At 41.0% G+C, this 27,183-nt stretch overlaps 1 protein-coding gene, 1 long non-coding RNA gene and 1 pseudogene across 3 annotated transcripts in view; 1 reads left to right on the top strand and 2 right to left on the bottom strand.

Moving 5' to 3' along the window:
• Positions 1–27,183, top strand: part of LOC146583947 (uncharacterized) — a 412,373-nt gene that overhangs the window by 130,522 nt on the left and 254,668 nt on the right.
• LOC148000386 (ral guanine nucleotide dissociation stimulator-like) lies at positions 6,670–8,617 on the bottom strand (annotated as a pseudogene).
• The window catches only part of LOC102551632 (ral guanine nucleotide dissociation stimulator-like), a 28,458-nt gene continuing 19,176 nt past the window's right edge, over positions 17,902–27,183 (bottom strand). The window contains exons 2-4 of the mRNA XM_087589294.1: positions 19,715–20,059; positions 19,393–19,589; positions 17,902–18,369 (exon numbers count right to left, since the gene is read on the bottom strand). Coding sequence (XP_087445420.1) covers positions 17,973–18,369; positions 19,393–19,589; positions 19,715–19,891 — 771 coding nt within the window. The 5' untranslated portion in view covers positions 19,892–20,059 and the 3' untranslated portion in view covers positions 17,902–17,972. The remainder of the gene's footprint in view (positions 18,370–19,392; positions 19,590–19,714; positions 20,060–27,183) is intronic.

Consider the following 27,183-nt stretch of genomic DNA (forward strand, 5'->3'; position numbering starts at 1 on the left):
ATATTTGGGATATAAGGCCTCTATCTGTTGTAGGATTGGTAAAGATCTTTTCCCAATCTGTTGGTTGCCGTTTTGTCCTAACCACAGTGTCCTTTACCTTACAGAAGCTTTGCAGTTTTATGAGATCACAGTTGTCGATTCTTGATCTTAGAGCATAAGCCACTGGTGTTTTGTTCAGGACATTTTTTCCAGTGCCCATGTGTTCCAGATGCTTCCCTAGCTTTTCTTCTATTAGTTTGAGTGTGTCTGGTTTCATGTGGAGGTCCTTGATCCACTTGGACTTAAGCTTTGTTCAGGGTGATAAGCATGGATCAATCTGTATTCTTCTACATGTTGACCTCCAGTTGAACCAGCACCATTTGCTGAAAATTATGTCTTTTTTCCTATTGATGGTTTGGCTCCTTTGTCAAAAATCAAGTGCCCATAGGTTTTTGGGTTCATTTCTGGGTCTTCAATTCTATTCCATTGGTCTATCTGTCTGTCTCTGTACCAATACCATGCAGTTTTTATCACTATTGCTCTGTAATACTGCTTGAGTTCAGGGATAGTGATTCCCCCTGAAGTCTTTTTATTGTTGAGGATAGTTTTAGCTATCCTGGGTTTTTTATTATTCCACATGAATTTGCAAATTGTTCTGTCTAACTCTTTGAGGAATTGGATTGGTATTTTGATGGGGATCGCATTGAATCTGTAGATTGCTTTTGTTAAAATGGCCATTTTTACTATATTAATCCTGCCAATCCATGATCATGGGAGATCTTTCCATCTTCTGAGGTCTTCTTCAATTTCTTTCCTCAGTGTCTTGAAGTTCTTATTGTACAGATCTTTTACTTGCTTGGTTAAAGTCACACCGAGGTACTTTATATTATTTGGGTCTATTATGAAAAGTGTCATTTCCCTAATTTCTTTCTTGGCTTGTTTCTCTTTTGTGTAGAGGAAGGCTACGGATTTATTTGAGTTAATTTTATACCCAGCCACTTTGCTGAAGTTGTTTATCAGCTTTAGTAGTTCTCTGGTGGAACTTTTGGGATCACTTAAATATACTATCATATCATCTGCAAATAGTGATATTTTGATTTCTTCTTTTCCAATCTGTATCCCCTTGACCTCCTTTTGTTGTCTGATTTCTCTGGCTAGAACTTCAAGAACTAAATTGAGTAAGTAGGGAGAGAGTGGGCAGCCTTGTCTAGTCCCTGATTTTAGTGGGATTGCTTCAAGTTTCTCTCCATTTAGTTTAATGTTAGCAACTGGTTTGCTGTATATGGCTTTTACTATGTTTAGGTATGGGCCTTGAATTCCTATTCTTTCCAGGACTTTTATCATGAAGGGGTGTTGAATTTTGTCAAATGCTTTCTCAGCATCTAATGAAATGATCATGTGGTTTTGTTTTTTCAGTTTGTTTATATAATGGTTCACGTTGATGGTTTTCCGTATATTAAACCATACCTGCATGCCTGGGATGAAGCCTACTTGATCATGGTGGATGATTGCTTTGATGTGCTCTTGGATTCGGTTTGCCAGAATTTTATTGAGTATTTTTTCGTCGATATTCATAAGGGAATTTGGTCTGAAGTTCTCTTTCTTTGTTGGGTCTTTGTGTGGTTTAGGAATAAGAGTAATTATGGCTTCATAGAAGGAATTCGGTAGTGCTCCATCTGTTTCAATTTTGCGGAATAGTTTGGATAGTATTGGTATGAGGTCTTCTATGAAGGTCTGATAGAATTCTGCACTAAACCTGTCTGGACCTGGGCTCTTTTTCATTGGGAGACCTTTAATGACTGCTTCTATTTCCCTAGGAGTTATGGGGTTGTTTAACTGGTTTATCTGTTCCTGATTTAACTTTGGTACCTGGTATCTGTCTAGGAAATTGTCCATTTCCTGCAGATTTTCAAGTTTTATTGAATATAGGTTTTTATAGTAAGATCCTGTATGTTTTGGACCAGTAGCTTTTTCTGCTTTACATTATCTTTGACAGTTGAGTCAATGATTTCTATGGAATCTTCTGCTCCTGAGATTCTCTCTTCCATCTCTTGTATTCTGTTGGTGAAGCTTGTATCTACAGCTCCTTGTCTCTTCTTTTGGTTTTCTATATCCAGGGTTGTTTCCATGTGTTCTTTCTTGATTGCTTCTATTTCCATTTTTAATTCCTTCAACTGTTTGATTGTGTTTTCCTGGATTTCTTTCAGGGATTTTTGTGATTCCTCTGTGTAGGCTTCTACTTGTTCCCTAAGGGAGTTCTTCACGTCTTTCTTGAAATCCTCTAGCATCATGATCAAATATGATTTTGAAACTAGATCTTGCTTTTCTGGTGTGTTTGAATATTCCATGTTTGTTTTGGTGGGTGAATTGGGCTCCGATGATGCCATGTAGTCTTGGTTTCTGTTGCTTGGGTTCCTGCACTTGCCTCTTGCCATCAGATTATGTCTAGTGTTACTTTGTTCTGCTATTTCTGACAGTGGCTAGACTGTCCTATAAGCCTGTTTGTCAGGAGTGCTGTAGACCTGTTTTCCTGTTTTCTTTCAGCCAGTTATGGGGACAAAGTGTTCTGCTTTCGGGCATGTAGTTTTTCCTCTCTACAGGTCTTCAGCTGTTCCTGTGGGCCTGTGTCTGGAGTTCACCAGGCAGGTCACTTGCAGCAGATTAGTTGGTCTTACCTGTGGTCCCGAGGCTCAAGTTCGCTTGCGGGGTCCTGCCCACGAGCTCTCTGCAGGGCAGCAACCAGGAAGATCTGCACTGCTATTTCCGGGAGCTTCAGTGCACCAGGTTTCCAGATGGCGTTTGGTGTTTTCCTCTGGAATCAGTAATGTGTGCAGAGTGCAGTCTCTTCTGGTTTCCCAGGCGTGTCTGCCTCTCTGAAGATTTAGCTCTCCCTCCCATGGGTTTGGGTGCAGAGAACTGTTTATCCGATCTGTTCCTTCAGATAATGGCGGTGTCTCAGGTGCAGCGGTCCTCCTGCTCCTGGGCCCTCCTCTGTGGGAACCCAGAGGCCGTATACAGTTTCCTCTTGGGCCAGGGATATGGGCAGGGGTGGGCAGTGTTGGTGGTCTCTTACGCTCTGCAGCCTCAGGAGTGCCCACCTGACCAGGCGGTGAGGTCTCTCTCCCACATGGTCTGGGAGCAGAGAGCTGCTGCGGGCCGGGATCCGCGGGTTTGGGGCTCCCGGTAAACACAGGAAGTGCCCGGTCCTAGAGGAATTCTGCCTCTGTGTGTCCTGAGTTCACCAGGCAGGTCTCTTGCAGCAGAAAAGTTGGTCTTACCTGTGGTCCCAAGGCTCAAGTTCGCTCGGTGGGTGCTGCCCACGAGCTCTCTGTGGCGGCAGCAACCAGGAAGATCTTGGGTGTTCAGTTCTATTCTATTGATCGACCTGCCTGTCTCTGTACCTATATTATGATGTTTTTGTCAAGACCTTTTTTTTAATACACCTTTAGGTCAGGAAGGGTGAATTCCCCAGAATTCTTTTACTGTTTAAAATATTTATTGAAATCCTAAGTTCTTTTTTCCTTTCCCAAATGATTTTGCAAATTGTTTGTTCTAAATGAAAATTTGATTTGGAATTGTAATGGGGATTCTATTGAATCTGTAGATGGCTTTGGGCAAGATGACTTTTTCGGTATTAATCCTGCTAATCTATGAGCCTGGGAGATCTTTCCATCTTCTGGAATCTTCTTTGATTTCTTTCTTGTAGTTCTTTCTTGTAGTTCTTGTCATAAAGATATTTCACTTGTTTGATTAGAGTCACTCCAAGATATTTTATACATGTTTGTGGCTATTGTGCTACACATGATCTTAGTCAAAAGGCCGAGAAGCGATGTTTGTGGCTATTGTGAAGGGTGTCATTTCCCTAATTTTTTCCTCATCCAGTTTGTTGAGTAGATAAGGTCTATTGATTGTTTTGCATTAATATTATATCCAAGTACTTTGCTGAGGTTGTTCTCAGCTGTAGGAGTACTCTGTTGGAATTTTTGGGGTTACTTAAGTATATTATCATATAGTCTGCATATAATGTTATTTTGACTTCTTCTTTTCCAGTTTGTATCCCTTTTACCTCCTTTCATTGTGTAATTGATCTGCCACTTCTTCAAGAATTATATTTCATAGGTAGCTGGAGATTGGGCAGCCTTGTCTAGTTCCTGATTTCAGTGGGGTTATTTCAAGTTTCTCTCAATTTAGTGTGATGTGGGCTGCTGGTTTGCTATATATTGCTTTAACTATGTTGAGGTATGGCCCTTGAATTCTGACTGATCAGCACATGTTATGCCACACCTATAAGCCAGTCACGCATATAGACTTTTGGGAAACTGACCATCTCAAAAGAGGGAAGGGAACTTTCTTAAAGATCCTTAAAATAACATTGATAGAAACAACCCCTTATTTTTGTGTTATTGAATGCTTCTTTTGTTCTCCTTCTCCATTTCTCTGTAAATCTGCCAGTTGCTGTGTGTCTTGGTGAGTCCTTTTGTCTCTGTTGTTCTTACTCTGTCTGTCTCTGTGCCTCTGACCCTGTCTCTCCCTCTCTCCCTCCGTTCCTCCCTCCCTCCCTCCATTCCTCCCTGCCTACTTCCCTTCTGGCCTCCTTTCTTTCCTCCTTCCTTTCCCCTCTCTTTTCTCACTCTCTTTTTCTTTCCACCAGCACTATCCACATCACGTCTATCAGTTCCTCCTTCATTCATCTTCGGAATAGGGCAGGCGTCTCATGTGTATTTACCAACCCTGCCTTTTAGTTTGCATTAAGATTGGGCACTTCCACTTCTATTCAGGCTAGAGCTTGAAACACAGTAAGGGGAGCGGCTCCCATGTACAGGCAACAGAGTCAGAGACAGCCCATGTTCCCAGTATTAAGACTTTACAAGTAGATGAAACTACAGAAGTGTTACAAGGTGCTGAGGGCCTAATTCAGTCAAATGTAGCCTAAGAGATCCCCATACAGGCTCTGGAGGATTATTCATTCTCTGTGTCCTATAGGCTCAGCTTGACTGGATATTTTATTTTCATCATCTGATGTTCTTTAACACCAGATCCTGTGAAATTTTGTCCAAACGTTTTTACAATATTTTCCAAGCTCTACTCAATGTTTGGTTGTTTGTCCTTCTTTTTCTTTCCATATATTCTAAGTGAAGCTTTTCTGATAACAATTGGTTTTGGACCAATCTCTGTCTATATCAGAATGATGTTAGTAATCATTTCATTGACATAATTTTCTATTCACCATTTTCTATCCTGTTTCTGTTTGCATATGTGGCTCTGTGCAGTCTAGCCTGGGCAATAACACTCTCCTGGCATAGGTCTCAAATGTGTCAAGGCATTTATTAGACACTTTCTCAATTTCTGTACCACCTTTACTACAGCACATCTTTTAGGCTGTACAAAATATAGGTGAAAGCTTTGTGGCTCGACTGATATGCTAATCTGTCAACTAGAAGTCTTCCTGATTGCAGGAAAAGTCTCAATATCCCCAACCACTATGATCTGATCTGGAATCACCCCTCATAGATTCCTAGAAGTTTCCACTGTCCCAGGTTACCAGCTTTTCCCAGAGATATCCCCAATTCTAATTTACATTCCAAAGAGTCTCTCTCATTGTCCTCCCCAATTGATTCCTCCTTTCCCATCCCTACCCTTCATTTAGACCCCTCCCATAACTATTCCCCACCCCAGGAAGAAAATTTGGATGGCCATTTGCTTCCTCTTCACAGTGAGATGCATGCATCTGTATCTTGGGTCCTTTGATTGCTTAGCTTGTCTGGTCTGTGGATTACAGCATATTTGTTCTTTACCTTAAAAGTAATTTCCACATATAAATGTGTTTATATTCTATTTGTTTTCTTTTTCCGTTTATTTGCCAGGATGGAACAACATGTGGATTTTAAGAGCTGTAGAACAGTCCAGTGTGTAAATATTAAATATTTCATTTCTCCATTCTTCAGTGGAAGGACTTTAGGTTTTTTCTAGCCATTAACCATAATGATTGTATGATGATTATTTTGTAAGTAAAACACTAGTATGCTTAGTATGCTTTATTTTTTACATGGGATTTAGAGGTGACTTGTATATATTTTCAAGGAAACAGACTATTTAAAACATTTAACCTTTATACTTTCCGCATGTCACTTAATTGTTTAAATGCTTATGTTTATCTATTTAAAATTATTTTTGTTCCTTTAAAAACTTTGAATAAACTTAAAATAATTTATCAAATAGAATATTTAAAATTCGCAGACTTTTTTTCACTATTAGACAGCTTTTACACAATGTAAACCAAATACTAACAATTTATTTAAAAAATACTTAAAACACTGAAAACATCAGAAGGAGTAAAAAGGCTGTTTTTCATGAGAGGGAGGCTGGCTGTGGGGTTGGAACTGCTGGTGGATTGAAATCAGCAGCTGATCATGAGGGGCAGGACCAGCAGCTAAGCTATAGGACACAGTCCAATCAAAGATCACAGGTGACAGGGCCATTCTCTAAATAGGTAGACCCACTGCAGCAAGCAGGAGATGACTGAAAGGTACAACATACTGAGACACAGGTTCCACAGCGGCTATCATGTGTGCTGTCCTGGTTGCTGCTGGCAACAACTCATGGGTCAAAGAACTTCTGGAGGTTTTCTTGCTTTCAAGCTCTGGTGCACAAGTTGGTTCCAGGTCCAGAGAGGGTCCTCTCCACGCTGAATTATACCCATTCAATCTGTGGATCTGAGGATGTTTGTCTTCCCAGATCTGAGTCTTCCTCATCTTTGGCCTGGGAATACTTGGCATGTTCTTCTTCCAACTGTGTCAGCAGCCTCTTGACATGGACACTAAGATCACAGTGGGGCATGTACACACTCAAGTAGGCCTTCAGGTATTTCAGAGGCAACAGGTCTGATGGGTCACATAAGTCCTCAGGGTTCTTGTCCATCTATGTTTCCAAGAAGCTACAGGGGGTTTTCTTTACTTGTTCATCCTCTTTAGAATAAGGGCTGAAGTATGCATACCTAGAGAACACCAGAGAGAATGTCACCTCTAAAGTCCTATTCCCCTCACCTAATACTTGCAGTCCTGTCTGCTCTCAGATTTATTACTTCACCTGTACACCATAGGTGCTTTCAATGTATCTGTGCAAAAGTTGAACACAGGCATCTCTTTCCACACATCTCCTTGGTCACATGGTTTCCTGGATTACACTTCATGAGTCCCTACTTTGTACACATCTCTAGTGGGTACTCTAAAATTTCTAGAAGTTCCTTTCTATATGAGAAAATTGTATCCACCAAGGCCTCAGAAATCTTGGGTGAAGGATAAAGTGCCATTTCAAGGGAGAGGGCTTAGCTACATCCACTTTAGGGTCTCAGCCTGGGACAGCCCAAGTGGTGGTTCAAGCTTGGGAGAAGGAAATTTTTTTAAACATTTTTTAAAAGATTTATTCATTTATTATATATAAGTACACTGTAGCTGTCTTCAAATACACCAGAAGAGGGCATCGGTTCTCTTTACAGGTGGTTGTGAGCCACCATGTGGTTGCTGGGAATTGAACTCAGGACCTCTGGAAGAGTAGTCAGTGCTCTTAACCACTGAGCCATCTCTCCAGTCCCAAGAAGGAAATTTCTTATTGCATGCTAATGGGTTCTTACTATTATGTAGACAATAGATGGACTCAGAGACTGAGATGGACATAGAGACTGAGATGGAGACAGAGATAGATCCTGTAATGAACAGGGAGATTGCAAAGAAAGATGAAGAAAAAGGGAAAAGATGGGGAGATGAGATATAGGACAGGGGAAAAACAGACAAAGAGAGGTCAGTAACAGATACAAACAAACATACATACACACACACACACACACACTCACATACATACACACACACACAGAGAGACCAGAGAGACAGAGAGACAGAGAGACAGAGAGACAGAGAGGCAGATTCAGAGATTGAGAGAAAAAGAGAAGGTGTGAGAGAGAAACAAAGAGGGACAGAAATGGAGACAGAAAAACAGATAAATGAGAGAAAGAGAAAGGCAGAGACAGAGACAGAGGCAGAGAGAGATAGAGACAGAGACAGAGAATACAAACAGAGGAAGGGAGGGAAATTCCTGAACCATCAGGATGCCCTGAGAACTATGGGCTTGGAGATGGGCACTCACCTCACAAACAGTTGGCCCAATACCTATAGGGGTGTCACAAAACTTCTATATGTAGTCAGAAAAGCTAGGACAGCCAAGGGTTCCCTTTCCTGCAGAAAAGGCACCAGCGTGTTCATCTGCTCAACCACAGTCTGTGCCCTGATCCATGCCTCTCTCTGGGGCTCTATCAGGTTCTTTTGAACAGAAACCTTCTCAACTTGAAAAAATTTCAAAGTGGATGGTTTAAACCGGCACCAATATGCAAACATCTGATTGGTTCTCCTCATTCCAAGATTCCCTGAATTATTTCTATTAAAAACAGCAAGAGAAAACAGAGTTGGTACCTGGTCTGTGTGGTCTTTTCCTTGGCTGACTTGGTCAATTTTTCCACCATTTGGGAAAATGGCCACAGGTGTTGATGGCAAGAGTGAATCCTGTGCCTCCAGACACCAACATGGATCCCCCTGTTGTCTTTCTTGAGGCTTGAGCCTCGAGTAGTCTGAAGACAGCAAGAGAACATCCTGCCCTCTCTACGGTCTCTAACCAGTGAGCCTGCAGGCCTTGCTCTCACCAGTGGGCTTTCTGTTTTCCAAGGTTCTGTATTCTTAGGTCATTTTCAAGAGGGCGGTTCCATTACTGTCTCTTTCTAACAGGACTTTCCTTAAAGGCCCCCGTGTCCACACCTATTTCCTAGGTGCACAAATTCACACAGGTATACATCTGTTTTCCACTCCACTGTTCCCAGAGATATCTCAAAATAGGCAGCAACTCAGTTTTGCAAGCTGAGTGTCTACTGTTGAACTAAATCGGCAGATTCATAAATTCTGCCCTAATTTTCCCAATCTACCATAAACATAAACCTAGGCATGTTTCCTTGCATTTATATGACCTAGTATGTGTTTTGTGTGGAATGAGATCACATGAATACCTGTGATGGTCAACAGCCCCACAATATCAGTGTGCCTGCATAGGAATTGTCTTTCCCAGCGTTAGTTTCCACCACCAAGATCATTTTAGGGCTTAAGCCCAGGGGTTTACAGCTCTTTGAGAAGAGCTGACCTAGGAACATCCAATGGCTTACCAGATGGAAGCTGGCCCCCTAGCACTCTTTCAGAGGGGATTCAGCCTCCATTGCTTCTTCTTCTATTCCTGCCTGAGTCCTTGATCTGATTCTCTCCAGGGGTGGACTGTGATTTGTCACCTGCAAGAAAACTTTCTCTTTCCTTAGTAGCATTTAGTCCTGGTCCTTAGCAAAACAACTGAATGAAACTTGAGCAACCATCACCACCCTTTCTCTGTCGCCACCCTGTGGTGTGTGGCAGCAATCACTTCTTTACTCCCTCATCTCCCTCACTCCCTTCTATCCCATCTCTTCCTCTAGATTTTTCTACACTTACCAGTGGTTTTGCTTTAAAATTATTCAATCTTCATTCCCTGGTCTACTCCCTCCTTCAAACAAAGTGTCTGTGTCATGGTTTATCAAGCCAGTGAGGAGAGGAATCCACATCATGTTCATGAGTACAGACTTCTCTGCTACTGCACAATGGTAGGCAATGTAATATTAAATTATTAACTTGTTTCTCTTGCCAAATGAAGTAGAGTGTTGCTCCTTTTCTCAACCTTGGGATGTTTTCTAAGTTTCTTTGTTTCCAGTTCCCAAAAGTTGTCAGGTTCTTCTGCAAGTGCACATGCATGTGCATGCTAGGTCCTCACAGTACATGAGAGGATGGCATGCACATGAGAACATTCTTACATATATTATGTGCATTTTTGCCTGGGAAGGCATGAAACTACATGGGAGTGCTTACATGCATACATGCTAACTTGCATTTACATTTGTGTTTGGGTGTGCATGTGTCTGGTTATTTCTGTTTGTGTGTGTTTGTATATGCGTGTGTGTGTGTCTGTGTCTGGGGGTGTATGTGTTGGTAGACATGAAAAGCCTGTATAGTGAAGGTTATACAACAGGAGCATAATGTCCCAAGCATCTAAGACACTGATCATGTTACCAAGAATAAGCCACAAAACTCCCATAGTTTCCTTACAGCAGCACAGGCATGAATCAGGGAGAGGCCCCAAAGCACTAAAATTTATACTTATAATTGTGATGGCAAAGCAGTGGAAGACTAAATATTACCACCGACACAGCAAGATTGTGAGTTGAAAACATTGACTGTAAGGCAGAGAGTACAGTAGAGGAGCCAGTGTGGAGCAGCACAATTTGTGGAGCTCCAGGAGGACTGGCTTCTCTTCATTGTCTTGACCTGCATAAAACTTGGTAGATTAACACAAAGGATTGGTAAAGCTTTTCTCAATTCTTAGCTGCTCAAAATCCCCATCTTCCTGATGCTCTTAAGCCTGAACTAGTTCAAGTAGGCCTGATCAACACATGCTTTTTTGCTATGTTTTTTTCTGTTTTTATAATTTTTTTCTTGTATATTATGTTTTTAGATTTCAAAGGTTTCCCCCTTCCCCATATCCCCTCCCCATGACCCAGCTTCTATGAGAATGCTCCCACTCCCACCCACCTACCACACCAACAACACACTGTCATTATCCTATGTTGGGGAATGGAGTCTTCACAGGACCAATTTCTTTTCCTCTTATTGAGGTTGGACAATGCCATCCTCTCCTACCTCTGTGGCAGGATTCCTGGGTCCTTCAATGTGTACTGACTGAGTGTTGGTGTGGTCCCTGGGACTCTGGTGTGATATCTTTGGTCCACATTGTTGTTGTTCTTATGGGGTTGCAAAGCCCTTCTGCTCCTTCAGTGTTTCTCTAACTACTCTCTTCTTGTCACCTTATTCAGTACAAAGTTTACATTTATGTCAGCAGGACTAGAGCAGAGCCACTCTGGAGTCACCCATATCTGGCTATTGTGAGCAAGCACCTCTGGGAATGAGGAATAGTGATTGGGTTTGGTGGATGCATATGGGATGGATGCCCAGGTGGGGCAGTCACTGGATGATTTCCTTCAGTTCAGTCCAAGCTCCACTCTTTGGTTCTGTATTTCCTTTCCTGAGTATTTTGTTCTCCCTTCTAAAAAGAATAAAACATTCACATTACAGTATTCATTTTTCTTGAGCTTCATATGATGTTTGAATTTTTTCATAGGTATTCCAAACTTTGTGGCTAAAATGCTATTTTCAACGAGTGTATACTATGTGTGTTCTTTTGTGAGTGGGTTACAACACTAAGGTTGGTATTTTCTAGTTCTATCCTTTTGGCTAAGAATTCATGTTGTCAATTTTTTCTAATAGTTCAGAATACTCCTGTGTGTAAACATATCACCTTTCCTTTATCCATTCCTCTGTTTATGGACATCTGGTTCTTTCTAGGTTCTGGTTATTATAAATAAAGCTGATATGAACATAGTGCAGCATGTGTCTTGTTATATGTTGAAGAACTTTTTGGGTGGATGTCCAGGAATGGTAAGGCTGGGTCCTCAGGTAGTACTATTTTCAAACTTTTAGAAAGTTCCAGAGTAATTTCCAGAATGTACGTACCAGCTTTTGGTTTCACCAACAGTGGAGGAGTATTCCTCTTTTCCATATCTTTGTCAGCATCTGCTATCTCCTGAGTTTTTGATCTTAGCCATTCTGACAGTGATGTGTAAGCTGGTATCTCAGGGTAGTTTTCTATTCCAATTCCATGATGACTAAGATGTTGTACTGTTTTCTTTTTTTAATTCATTAATTATTTTATTGTTTCCTTCATTTTTCATTTATGCATTCGTGCACTCATTCATTAATTTATACACTCCATATTTTATTCTGCTTAGGTCCAACCCTGGAAGGTACCACTCGGCATCCATCCACCTGGATCCCCTGCTACATCCCAACTGTCTTCCCAAGGATATGCACATCCTACCCAGTTCCCAGGACCCCTAAACGTCCTGGAACCACCTCCTGAGTTAGCTCTGTTTTCTATAAATGAACCCAGACTGGGGGGTACTCTGCTTTGCAAGTGTTGGAGGCCTCATCTGAGCTGATTTGTGTTGCCTGGTTGATGATTCACTGTCTAACAAATCTCAGGGGTCCAGGTTAATTGAGACCGCTGGTCCTACTACAGGGTTGACTTTCTCCTTAGCTTCCTTCAACATTTCCATGATTCAACCAGAAGGGTCACAACCTTCTATTCTTTAGTGGGTGCACATTTTCTTAGGTGTTTTAGTATGTTTAGGTTTGGGCCTTGAAGTGTGTCAGATCAGGAAAAGTTTATACAAATTCAAAAGCCCAGTCACCAAAATAGTCTGTTTTGAAATTGACCAACCCTAAGGAGTGGAGGAAAACATCATAAAGACCATTAAAGTAACATTCATGGACATAAGCCTTTACTTTTTTGTTGAATGTTTATTCTATTCTCCCTCTCTGTTTCTGTGTGAATCTGCCTGTCATTGTGTCTCTCTTTGTGTCTATCTACATCTTACTCTGTCTCTCTGTATTTCTGTCTGTCTCTGTTTCTGTCTGTCTCTATCTGTCTCTCTCTCCCTCCCTCCCACCCCCCTCTCTCTCTCTGTCACTTGCACCCTCCCTCATTCTGTTCCTCCCTAACTTCTTCCCTCTCTCCCTCCTTCCTTTTCTCCATGTATCCATCTTGCCCTCTCTGACTTTTCTCACTCTCTTTCTCTCTCCACTAGCACTATCTGCATCATTTCTAGCAGTTCCTCCTTCCTTCCTTTTCAGAATAGGGCAGGCCTCCCATATATATTTAGCAGCCATGGCTTTTCAATTTTCATTAAGATAGGACACTTCCTTTTCTATTAAGGCTAGAGCATGGAGCCTAGTGAGGGGAGAGGCTGCCAGGCACAGGCAAGAGAGGCAGAGGCAGACCCTGCTACCACTGTTAAGACTTTGCATGAAGATGAACCTACACTAGAGTTGCAAGGTGCTGAGGGCCTAGGGCAGTCTAATGCAGGCTTCTAGGTCCCTTCCCATGCAGGTTCTCTGGTGAACTGTTCATTCTGACTACACTGTGGGCTCAATTTGGCTGCATTTTTTCTTCTGTTGTCCTTTAATCCAAGCTCCTACACAAAATCTTGCAACTTTTCTCTACCTAATGTTGGCATGTGTCTCTTTGCATTGGTTTTCATCATTTACTAAGTGAAGCTTTTCTGATGACAATAGAGGGTAGGACCAATCTCTGAGTATATCAGAATATTATTAGCAATCTTTTCAGTGGCATTTTTACAATTCATTAATTTCTATCTGGTGTCTATGTACATCTGTGTCTCTGGGTAGTCCAGCATGTGGTTCTTGGTACTCCAAGAATTGGTATTGGTGGACACACTGTCATGGCATAGGTCTCAAATGTATCAAGGCATTTTTTGGACATTTTCACAATTTCTGTGCCACCTTTACTACAGCACATCTTGTAGGCTGTACAAAATGTAGGGGAAATGTTTTGTGGATGGGCTGATATCCTAATCTCTCCACTGTAAGACTTTCTGGTTATAGGAGAAGGCTCAATATCTCAAAATACTCGAAATCTAAACTTGGATCACCCATAATTGATTCCTAGAACTTTCCATTGCACTCGGTTTCCAGCTTGTTCCAGAGATAACAATACATAATTCTTCAGTATCCCAACACTATTTCCAGTTCTTGTCCCAATTTCCATTCTTTAATTGAAGGATTTTAGGTTGCTTCTAGCTATTACCAATTAAGACTGTATGAAAATAATTTAGCAATTGAACTTGTCTTATGCATATTTCACAAAAACTAAAGTGTCGTCTTCCACAATTATTGTACAAGTTTCTACTTCCATCAATATTGGAAAGTGTCCCCTCCCTCTTAGCGTAAACTTTTACTATCTTTATTGTTTTAGCTGTTCTGATATCAGGTGGAATCTCAAAATCATTTTATTTGCTCTTCCCTGATGAATGAGGATGTTGAATATCTCTCATAGTGCATTTCCTTAAGTGAGTGTGTTCTGTTGAAAATTCTGTTACATCTGTCTTGTTGGTCCATGTGCCCCCATCGTCTGGGCACGTCCGCTGGAGAGGCAGCACATGGAGTGTGTGATTGTGCTCATCCCAGTCCTTACACTGAGCAGCAGATTCTCCTGGAGTGGAAAGCGCTGTGTGAGATGTGAGAAATCCAGAGCTCGGATTCCTTGGATTTCAAGCATCTACTCTTTCCTAGAAATGTGTGTAATTTTCTCTAGAAAAAAACCCCCATAAACACTAATCATAGTACAAAATCTTTGAATATATTGGTGTCAGGTCGCTAGATATGCATGTAGTACTGTGACACAAATATTGTGGGAGTAACCAAGAGATATCTGCCTTGACTTAGGATTCACTCACTGACATGAACACCACACCTGACACTGCGTGGCTGACCAAGAACCTTAGAGTAGATTGCTGAGTAACCTGGGGATAATGTCAATAGGAATACTCTACAAAAGAAAGAGTAAAAACATGATTTCTCATGACCTGTTATATTCATAGAGCAGTGCCTTGCTCAATTAGCATCAGAGCAGCGTCCTTCAGAAGCAGAACTCAAGACAAACTGAGACGCATAAGCAGACATTATGTAGAGTGAGACACCTTGGAACACTCAGTCCTAAATTGGAGAAGTTGCCTAATGCACCCATTCTTTACCCACAAATGTCTCCACTTGATAACACCTTGCAGTTGAAAATTTAGTTTTTTCTAAGGGAGTCTCTAAGGAAACAAACTCTTTTTAGGTGCAGTCCTCATGTTCATCAGCAAATGGCCAACCAAAAATTAACCCATTTAAATCTATGGAGGAGACTCCACATTTCATAATGTCCTATCAGGACTTTTTGTAAATTGCTTTTTATATTTCATTATTATATATGTACTGATATTTTTTCTCTTTTAACTCTGATTGTCCTTTGTGCATATATATATAATATGGATTCTGTTTTGGTCTTGAGGGATTTTATGTCTGTTCTTTGCCATGGAGAAGGGGTTTCTGACATATCGCCCTTGCTGAACTGCTGACTGCAGTTGCTCTCTTTGGGGGAGGGAGGATGATTTTGGTTTGAGGAAATGACCAGCGGCAGAGTGACTATATTTGTGCAATAATCAGTGACCACATACCTAATCCTACAGACCCCATTAATTGGATGCAGAGGGTAAATAAAATTCGAATATTAAATCATCAACTACTATCATAAATAAACACATAATAGTTTATTTAATTAATTAATTAATATCCGAATGGAGTCTGGTGGGAAAGTCATGGGATGAGTAGATGGGAGGTGGTGAGGGGTAGTTATATTCAAAATGCGTTGTGCACTTTTAGAAAATGTTTTCTATATTTGAAGAGCAACTTCCTACCCATTCAAAACATTTTCTCATTCCAAAATATCATGGGAAGTCAACTTTCATCTCTCTGCCTCTATAGATCTATTCATTACCGATATTCTTGCCTAATCCTAGAATGGTCTTTGACCTCTTGGCTTAGCACAGTAACTGTGACCCTTGCGTATGCTGTAGTAAGGCACACAGTACAATGAATCCCTTCCTCTACTGCAGGTCATTCGTGCAGTTCGGCTTCCAGATTTTAATTCTTTGTGCTATTCATACATCATGGGAGGAACAATGTCAATTCAGTTGCCTGTGTGACTTCGAAGACCTGGCCAAGTATCTTTGAAAGAAGTTAAGGCCTTCTATGTGTGCCTTAGTAATGAGCCGTGGTTCTATGATTCCCCATCTTCATTTCTATGAGACTTGTATTGTTTCCACCTGAGGAACGTGGTACCACACCACAAGTTCTGATAAAGATTACTGAAAGCCAAAGTTGAACTTTATTACATGTGATTTAGTAGTGATGTGTATTACTTCTTGGGAAAAAAGTCTATTTAAGACACATAAATTTATAACTTAAGCATGTCACTTAATTGTTTTAAACACTTTTGTTTTTCTTTTAATTATTTTTGTTCCTTAAGCAACTTTTAATACACTTAAAATAATATGTCAAAGAGAATGTTCATGATTTGCATGTATTTTCTCTCATGTTATATAGCATTTCAGAGAACGTAAACAAATATTAACAATTCATTAAAACAGCCAGGGTAAAACTAATACTACTTAGTTCTGCTAAAGAAACAGTAACAATAAGATTCCTATTGACCAGAGAGACTCAGATCATTATCTTGCTCAACCATCATCAGAGAAGCTTCCTCCTGAAGCAGATCACAGATCCCAAGACATCCTGAGACTCATAGCCAGACCTTATGCAGAGGGAGAACCTTGGAATACTTAGTCCTAAATTGGCAAAGCAGCCTTATGCACCCATTCATAACCTAGGATTGATAACCTACAATTGATCACCACTTGCAAATGAAAGTTTATTTTTCTCCAAGACAGTTTCTAGGTAAACAAAGTACTCTTAAGTGCAGTCCTCATGTTTAGATCAGAAGGCCAATAGAAAATGAACCCATTTACATCTATGAAGGCTTCTGGTCTTATAATGTCCTATCAGGACTTTTTTTGTATACTTTTAAAATTTCATTATTTTTATATAATACATTTTCTCTTTTTACTCTCTAAGTCCATGTTTTATACATTTTGGATTCCAGGTTAATTAATGTTTTTATAGGAATCCTGTGCATCTTTGATTTTTATGCCTATTCTTAGCTGCAGAGAAGGAGTTTCTGACGTCCTCTCCCTAGCTGAAATGCTGACTGCAGTTGCTGACTTCTGTGGAGGGAGAGAATCATTTTGGTTTGAGAATGTGACCAGTGGTAGACTGACTGTCCTTGTGCACTAAGTCACTAGGCACATACCTATTCGTACAGGATCCATACTTAATGGATGCAAGGTGTAAAGAAAATAGTGATAATAATAATCAATTATTAAAACAAACAAACAAATACCAGGAGGGAGAGGAGAGAGAGTGTTTGTGACCTCAGGGATGAATAGATGGGAGGTGATGAGGGGTGGATACAAAATCAAAACCTATTGTATACTTGTAGAAAATGTTTTCTTCAATTTAAGAGCACATTCCTACCCATTAAAAACTCTCTTCCCAAGTTCCTGGAGTTAAAATTTGAGCTTTCTGTCTGCACAGATCTATTCATTAAGGAAATTCTTGACTAATTCTAGACTCTTCTTTAGCTTCTTGGCTAACACAGTAACATTGAAACTTGCAAGTTATAGCTTGAATTAGCCTTCAATTAATCTGTTCTTATATTATTGAAGAAATGAGAAAGTATTTCAGAAGTAGGTAAGGCATTCTACATGTGCCGCAAAATATGTTCTATGACATCACACCGTTGCTAAACTTGGAACTTATGTGTATAAAAGTATACACAATTCACTATGAACTGAATTGTTACCATGGGGCTGAAGTGGTCCCACATCTCAGGCTTAGTTTGAAGTTTACTGAAAGATAATGCTGAGCGTTATTACATGTTCTTTATTAGTCATGTGGATACATCTTTTACAAATGACTAAGATTTTACCAGTCATAATTTAAGCATGACATTTAATAATTTTAAATGCTTATGTTTAACTTTTTAAAATTATTTTTGTATCACAGACAACTTTGACAAAAATGAAAACAAACAATAACAATTTATTAAAACCAATATTTAAACACAAAATGGAAAAGATCAGAAAGAATAAAAAGGTGATATCTCAGGGGAGGGAGAAGGCTGGGTGTGGGGCTGAAACTGCTGCTGGACTGAAGTGAGGGGCTGAGCACCCTGGGCAGGGTCAGTAGCACAGATACAGGGCAGACACACACAAGTGACAGGGCCATTCTCTGAATAGGTAGGTCCACTGTAGCAAGTAGGAAGTTAGTGAATGAGACATTGTATCTACAGACATACTGAGACACAAGTTTAATAGCTGCTATCATGTGTGCTGTCTGTGCTGCTGCTGCCACATCTGGTTGCAACTACTCATGCTTCATAGAAAGTTCTGGAGGTTTTGTGCCCTCCAGCTCTGATGCACAAGTTGGTTCTGGCTCCAGAGTGACTCTTCCTGCTGTTTTACACCCATCCAATCTGTGGATCTGAGGATGTGTGTCTCCCCAGATCTGAGCCTTGCTCATTCTTGGATGGGAATCCTTGGCTTGATTGTCCTGCATGAGAGTCATGAACCTATTGACCTGGACACTAAGATCTACGTGTGCCATACACACGTCAAAATAGGCCTTTATATATTTCAGTATGAACAGTTCCGAGGGCTCACAATAGTCCTCGGTGTTCTTGTCCATCCATGTTTCCAGGAAGCTACAGAGGGCGTTATTTAGTTGTTCATCCTCTTCACAATAAGGGCTGAAGTTAGCACACCTAGAGAAGACCAGAGAGAATGTCACCTGTAAAGTCCCAGGCCCCTCACCTCAAACTGGCAGTTCTGGCTGCTCTCAGAATTATGAGTTCACCTGTACACAGTCCGTGCTTTCATTGTAACTGTGCACAGATTGAACACATGCATCTCTACCTAAACAACACTGTGGTCACATGGTCCCCTGTATTATGCTTCAGAGATCTCCATGTTTGATACATATCTATTGGGTATTCCAATATTTACTGAACCTCCATTACATATGAAAGAAGTGCATTCACTAAGGCCTCAGAAATATCCATTGAAGGATAAAGCTCTTTTTCAAGGTAGAGGTGACAACATCATCCATTTTAGAGCATTGGCATTGAACAGCCCTATCACTTGGACCAAGCATGGGAGAAAAAATTTCTTAATGCATGTTACTGGGTCCTGATAATGATGTTCACAATAAATAGTTGGATACACACACACACACACACACGCACACACACACACACAAAGAGAGAGAGAGTGAGATAGGGAACGACAAAGAGAGAGAGACAGAGAGACAGAGACAGAGACATAGACAGAAGAGAGAGCCAGAGAGAGAGCCAGAGAGAGACAGAGACAGAGAGAAAGAGACATAGAGAGACAGACAGAGAAACAAAGAGACAGAGAGAGATAGAGGGACATAGAGAGAGTGAGATAGTGAGAGATGGACAAACACAGAGACAGAGAGACATGGAGAGAAACAGTGAGAGTGACACAGAGAGAGAGACACACAGACAGAGACAGAGAGAGACAGAGAGAGATAGAGAGACCGAGAGACATAGAGACACAGAGAGAGAGAGGGACAGACCCAGAGAAAGAGAGAGAGACATGAAGAGAAACAGGGAGAGTAACACACAGAGAGAGAGAGACAGAGAGAGAGAGAGAGACAGAGACAGAGACAGAGACAGAGAGAGATAGGGAGAGACAGAGACAGAAACAGAAAGACCCAGGGTCAACAGAAGGTGGTGAAAACTATGGGCTTTGCAATTGGCACTCACCTCAGGAACAGCTGGTCCAGTACCAGTAGGGGGGTGTCAAATCTTTGGTATATGATCGAAAAGGCACGGACATAGAAGGTGTCCCCTTCCTGCAGAGAAGGCCCCAGCTTGTTCCCTAGCTTAACCACAGCCTCTGTACTAATGTTGGAGTCTCTATAAGGCTTGCTCAGGTCCTGTGCTGCAGAATCATTCTCACTCTGAGGAAAGATCAAGGCAAAAGTTTCAAAAGGTCACTGGTCTACAACATTCTGAATGGACCTACTTATTACAAATTTTCCTGAATTATTACTCTGTTAAATATGGAGAAAAACAGAGTAGTTACCTTGTCTGTGTGTTCATGGCTTTGACTGGTCTTGGTCGATGATCTTCCCTTTCGGGAAAATGGCCACAGGCGTCGAAGACAAGAGCGAACCCTGTGCCTCCAGGCACCACCGTGGCCTTCCCTGTTGTCTTTCTTGAGGCCTGAGCCTCGAGTAGTGCGAAGACAGCAAGAGAACATCCTTCCTTCTCAACTGTCTCTGGCAAGTGAGCCTGCAGGCCTTGCTCTAACCAGTGGGTTGCTTAGTTACCAAGGTTCTGTATTAGGTCATTTTGAGGAGGGTGGTTCCATCACTGTCCCTTCTTCAACAGAACATTCCTTAAAGGCTCCCATGCCACTTCCCATTTCCTAGGTACACAAACAAACCTAGGTAGATATCAGTTTTGCAAGTTGAGTCTCTACTTTTGAGCTGCATCTGTAACCATACTCACAAATTCAGCCCTAATTATCCCAATTTACCATAAACAAACACTAGGCTGGTCTCCTTGCATTTACATGACCTTGTATGTGTTCTATGTTGAATGAGATCATATGCATGCCTGTGACAGACAGCAGCCCCACAATGTCAGTGTGCCTGCCTAGGAATTGTCTTTCACAGAGTCGGTTTCTACCACCATGGTCATTTTATGGCTTAAGCCAGTAGCCTTACAGCCCTTTGTGATCCTCTGCCCTAGGAACATCCAACCACTTAAACAAGATGAAAGCTGGCCCCCTAGCACTCTTTCAGAGGGAACTCATCCTCCATTGCCTCTTCTTTCACTTCCTGATTGCGTCCTGGATCTGATTCAGTCCAATGGTCGACTGTGACCTGTCACATGCAAGAAAACTTTCTCTTTCCTTAGTAGCATTTAGTCCGGGTCTTGTAAAAGCAATTGAATGAAACCTGAACAGAACACACCACACTTCCTCTGTCCCCATCATGTGTCATGTCCAGTCAATCTCTTCTCTAGTTCCTAATCTTTCTTCCTCCCTGTTAGCACGTCTCTTCCTCTATACTCTGCTTTCTTTATCTGCTCTTCTCTGAAATATTTGTTCCAAAGTCATTCACTCTTTATCCCTTGGTCATCTCCCTCATTCACGCAGAGTGTCTGGCTCACAGTTTAACAAGCCAGTGATGTGAGGGGTAAACACCATGTGCATGAGATCAGACTTCCCTGCTACTCCACAATGGTGGGTGGTGTTAAAGTAAATTAATATGTTGTCTTTCTTGTCGAATGAAGTAGAGTTGAGTTCATTGCTCCTTTACTCTTCCCTCTGATGTTTACTTAGTTTCTTTTGTTTCAATTCCCAAAAGTTGTTCAGGATCTCTTGCATGTTCATATGCATGTTCATGGTTATGCCTCAGGATACATGTGAGGAGGGCATTGCATGATAGCTTTGTTATATGTGTTAGGTTTATTTGTGCATGTTCATTCAAGAAAGTACAAGGTCGTACTTACATTCATACATGCTAGCATACAATTGCATCTGTGGGTGTGTGTTCATGTGTTTTTGCTTTTGGGGTGTGTGTGTATGTGTGTTTGGTTTATGTGTGTTTTGGTAGAATGTAACTTTCCTTATGGGTTAAGGCAAAAGTTAGAATTCCTTAAAATGATTTTGTATACAAATAACCCTGGGAACTAATTCTCCCGTCAAAGGAACCTAGATACACATCATGGTCTTGATCTGTATCCTCTGGAGAGACAAAATAAAACACAATGGATAAACTCTAGGACTATTGATGGCTCTGTTCCTAGAAGCAGGTGAGCTGTTGAATCTATTGTTAATGGGAACAGGGACATCTAAGTTCAGAGGATTCGTCTATGAAGATGCCAATTCCACTTGATAAGTTGGAAATTATGAAGACATGAAAAGTCTGTATAGAGAAGGATTATGTGACATGAGGATTATGTTCCAAGAATCTAGGAGGCTGATCACGTCACCAAAGGAAGCCACACAACTCCCACAGCTGCCATAGTGTAGATATGAATCAAGTAGATGCATCACCACACTAGAATTAATAATAGAACTGTGATAGAAAAGTCGAGGAAGAGTAATTATTACCACTAACCCAATGAGATTAGGAATTAAAAATTGATTGTAAGCAACCATAGAGTTAACAAAATTGTAGACTTCCAAGATGGTTGACTTCTTCTTAATTGTCTTTATCTGCATAACACTTGGTAATTCAACACAAATGACTGGTAAAGCTTTTCTCTCTCAGTAGGTTCTCAACATCCCCTTCTTCCTTCTGCTTTTGAGCCTGAACTACTCCAATTCCTGATCAATACGTGCTTTTTTGCTATGTTTTTTAAATTGTCTTTTTCGTGGATATTTTTGGTGTTTAGATTTCAAATATTATCTGCTTTACCCCCTTACCCATATCCTCTTCCCAACCCCCCTCTTCTCTGAGGATGCTCCCACTCCCACCCACCCACTCCACCCTCAACACCCTGACATTATCCTACATTGGGGAACAGAGTCTTCACAGGACCAAGGGCTTTTACTATTTATGATGCTGGACAATGCCATCCCCCGATACATGTGTGGTTGGAGTCATGGGTCCCTCCAGGTGTCCTGATTGGTTGGTCGTTTGGTCCCTGGAAGGTCTGGTGTGATGGGTTTGTTTGATATTGTTGTTCTTCTTACGGGGTTACAAAACTCTTCTATTCCTTCAGTCTTTTCTCTTACTCCTCCATTGCGTTCCCCTTGTTCAGTCCAATGGTTAGCTGCAACCATCCTCATGTGTGTCAGTAGGGTCCAGCAGAGCCTCTTAGGAGTCAGCCATACCTGGCTCTTTCAGCTAGCACTTCTTGGAATCAGCAATAGTGCCTGAGTTTGGAGGCTGCATATGGGATATTTCCCCAGGCGAGACAGTCTCTGGAAGACCTTCTCTTCAATCCATCTCCACTCTTTGTTTCTGTCTTTCCTGCCCTGAGTATTTTATTCTCCCTTTTAAGAAGGAATGAAGCATTCACATTTTGGTCTTCCTTCTTTATGAGCTTCATATGATCTGTCAATTTTTTCTTAGGTGTTCCAAGCTTTTGTCCTATTATCCACTTTACAGCGAGTGTAGACCATGTGTGTTCCATTTTGACTTGGTTACCTCTCTCAGGTTGGTATTCTCAATTTCCATCCATTTGCCTGATAATTTCATGTAATCATTGTTTTTAATAGCTGTGTAGTACTCCTATATGTAAATGCATCACATTTTCTGTATCCATTCCTCTGTTGAAGGACATCTGGTTCTTTCCAGCTTCTGGTTATTATAAATAAGGCTGATATGAACGTAGTGCAGCATGTGTTCTTGTCATATGTCAGAAAATCTTTTGGATGTATGCCTGGGAGTGGTAGAGCTGGGGCTTCAGTTAGTACTATGTCCAATTTTTTGAGAAACCACCAATTTCCAGAACACTTGTATTGGCTTTCAATTGAACCAAAAGTGGAGGAGTTTTGCTATTTCTCCACCCTCTCATCAGCATCTAATGTCACATGACTTTTTGATCTTAGCTATTTTGACTGGGAGGTGGGACCTGGCATCTCAGGTTGCATTTATTTGCCATTTCCTGATAACTAAGGATGTTAGCCATTTACTTTTTAAAAATTCATTCATTCATTCATTCATTCATTCATTCATTTATTCATTTTTATGCTCTGTGTTTTATTCTGCTCTGGTCTAAACCTGGAGGGTTCCACACCCATAACCCTTCCCTACATGCCTGTTCTGCCCCCAACCCATCTCCACAAGGGTGTCCCCAACCTACCCACCCCACAGGACTTCTAAAAGTCTTGGGCCTTCAGTCTCTTGAGGATTATGTGAATCTTCTATGAATGAATTCAAACCCAGGAGTCCTCTGATATACATAGGTTGGAGGCCTCATTTCCCCTGGTATATGCTGCCTAGTTGGTGATCCAATGTCTAAGAGATCTCAGGAGTCCAGGTTAATCGAGATTGCTGGCCCTCTTACAGGGTTGAATACTACCTTAGCTTCCTTCAGCTTTTCCCTAATTCATCTGGAGGGGTCACTACCTTCTCTCCCTTGGTTCAGTCCACATTTCTTAGGTGCTTCTCAGCCATTCAGGATTCCTCTATTGAGGATTCTTTATTTATTTTTGTAACTCATTTTTCATAGGATTTTTTTATTTCCTGGGGTCTAATATCTTGAGTTCTCTGTATATATTAGATATTAGCCATCTATTAAATGTAGGATTGGTAAAGACCTTTTCCCAATATTTTGGTTGACATTTAATCCTATTGATCATGTTGTTACCCTTACTGATGGTTGGCAATTTTATAAGGTCCCATTTGTTGTTTCTTGGTCTTAAAGCATGAGCTATTGGTGTTCTCTCCAGGAGATTTTCCCCTGTGTTTATGTGTTCAAGGCTCTTCTCCCCTTCCTTCTATTAGTTTCAGTGTGTCTCATTTTATGTAGAGATCTTTGATCCACTTGACTAGAGCCCTGTCTAAGGAGATAAGAATGGGTGCCATGCTGACCTGCAGTTGAACCAGCACCATATGTTGAAAATGCTGTCTTTCTTCCATTGGATAGTTTCAGGTCCTTTGTGAAAGACCAAGTGACCATAGGTGTATGGGTTCACTTCTGGGTCCTCAATTGTATTCTATTGATCCACCTGCCTGTCTCTGTACAAATATTATGCAGTTTTTGTCAAGAATTTTTTTTTTTTGTAATACAGTTTTAGGTCAGGAAGTGTGAATTCCCCAGAATTCTTTTATTGTTTAAAATACTTGTTGAAATCCCACATTCTTTATTTCCTTTTCCAAATGAATATGCAAATTGCTTTCTAATTCAATGAAGAATCGATTTGGAATTTTAATGGGGATTCCATTGAATCTGTAGATGGCATTGGGCAAGATGGCCTTTCTACATTAATCCTGCCTATCCATGAGCCTGGGAGATCTTTCCATCTTCTGGAATCTTCTTTGATTTATTTCTTCAAAGACTTGAAGTTCTTGTCCTAAAGATCTTTCACTTGTTTGATTAGAGTCACACCAAGTTATTTTATAGATATTTTCGTATATTGGGAAGGGTGTCATTTCCCTAATTTTTTTTCTCATCCTGTTTATCCTTGAGTAGATAAGGTCTACCGATTTGTTTTCATTAATTTTATATCTAACTACTTTGGATAAGTTATTTATCAGCTGTAGGAGTACTCTGTTGGAATTTTTGGGGCCTCTTATGTATACTATCATATGGTCTGCAAATAATGGTATTTGACTTCTTCCTTTCCAGTTTGTATCCCTTTGACCTCCTTCAGTTTTGTAATTTCTCTGGCTAGGTCTTTAAGAATTATATTTAGTAGGTAGGGGGAGAGTGGGCAGCCTTGTCTACTTCCTGATTTCATTGGGGTTATTTCAAGTTTCTCTCAACTTAGTGTGATGTGGGCTACTGGTTGGCTATATATTGCTTTTACTATGTTGAAGTATGGGCCTTGAATTCTGGCTGATCAGCACACGTTTATGACACAACTATAAGCCAATCACCCTTATAGACTTTTTGGAAACTGACCATCCCAAAAGAGAAGAGGGAACTTTCTTAACAATCCTTAAAATAATTTTCATAGAAAGAACCACTTACTTTTGTGTTCTTGAGTGCTTCTTCCGTTCCTCTTCTCTATTTCTCTGTGAATCTGCCAGTTGTTGTGTGTTTTGGTGTGTGTTTGTGTCTCTGTTCTTCTTACTCTGTTTCTCTGTGTCTCTGACCCTGTCTCTCCCTCCCTCCTTACCTCCCTCACTCTCTCCTTCCTTCCCTCCCTTCATTGCTCCCTCCCTCCTTCCCTTCTAGTCTCTCTTCTTTCCTCCTTCCCTCCCTCTCTCTCTTTTCTGACTGTCTTTTTCTTTCCACCAGCACTATCCATATCATGTCTAGCAGTTCCTCCTTCATTCATCTGCAGAATAGGGCAGGCATCTCATGTATATTTACCAGACTTGGCTCATTAGTTTAAGATTGGGCACCTCCCCTTCTATTCAGGCTATTGCATGAAACCCAGTAAGGTGAGAGGCTCCCATGCACAGGCCACAGAGTCAGAGACAGCCCGAGCTCCCAGTATTAAGACTTTACAAGTAGATGAACCTACAGAAGTGTTACAAGGTACTGAGGGACTAGTTCAGTCAAATGTAGCCTAAAAGATCCCCATGCAGGCTCTGGTGGCCTGTTCATTCTCTGAATCCTATAGGCTCAGCTTGGGTGGATATTTTATTTTAAACTTCTGGTGTCCTTAAACACCAGATCCTATGAAATTTCACCCAACTTTTTTTTATAATGTTTTCCAAGCTCTACTCGATATCTTGTTGTTTGTCCTTCTTTTTCTTTTCATCATATTCTAAGTGAAGCTTTTCTGATCAGAATTGGTTTTGGACCAATCTCTGAGTATATCAGAATGTTATTAGTAATCATATCATTGACATAATTTTCTTTTTTTTATTTTTTTACTTTTTTTTATTTTTTTTTATTAACTTGAGTATTTCTTATATACATTTCAAGTGTTATTCCCTTTCCCGGTTTCTGGGCAAACATCCCCCTCCCCCCTCCCCTTCCTTATGGGTGTTCCCCTCCCAACCCTCCCCCCATAGTCTAGTTCACTGGGGGTTCAGTCTTAGCAGGACCCAGGGCTTCCCCTTCCACTGGTGCTCTTACTAGGATATTCATTGCTACCTATGAGGTCAGAGTCCAGGGTCAGTCCATGTATAGTATTTAGGTAGTGGCTTAGTCCCTGGAAGCTCTGGTTGCTGGGCATTGTTGTACTTTTGGGGTCTCGAGCCCCTTCAAGCTCTTCCAGTTCTTTCTCTGATTCCTTCAACGGGGGACCTATTCTCAGTTCACTGGTTTGCTGCTGGCATTCGCCTCTGTATTTGCTGTATTCTGGCTGTGTCTCTCAGGAGCGATCTACATCCGGCTCCTGTCGGTCTGCACTTCTTTGCTTCATCCAACTTGTCTAATTGGGTGGCTGTATATGTATGGGCCACATGTGGGGCAGGCTCTGAATGGGTGTTCCTTCAGTCTCTGTTTTAATCTTTGCCTCTCCCTTCCCTGCCAAGGGTATTCTTTTTCCTCATTTAAAGAAGGAGTGAAGCATTCACATTTTGATCATCCGTCTTGAGTTTCGTTTGTTCTAGGGATCTAGGGTAATTCAAGCATTTGGGCTAATAGCCACTTATCAATGAGTGCATACCATGTATGTCTTTCTGTGATTGGGTTAGCTCACTCAGGATGATATTTTCCAGTTCCAACCATTTGCCTAGGAATTTCATAAACTCGTTTTTGATAGCTGAGTAATATTCCATTGTGTAGATGTACCACATTTTCTGTATCCATTCCTCTGTTGAAGGGCATCTGGGTTCTTTCCATTTTCTGGCTATTATAAATAAGGCTGCGATGAACATAGTGGAGCACGTGACTCTTTTATATGTTGAGGCATCTTTTGGGTATATGCCCAAGAGAGGTATAGCTGGATCCTCACGCAGTTCAATGTCC

Source organism: Rattus norvegicus, chromosome 16, assembly GCF_021556685.1.
Source record: "Rattus norvegicus strain SHRSP/BbbUtx chromosome 16, alternate assembly SHRSP_T2T, whole genome shotgun sequence".
NCBI classification, from domain to species: domain Eukaryota; kingdom Metazoa; phylum Chordata; class Mammalia; order Rodentia; family Muridae; genus Rattus; species Rattus norvegicus.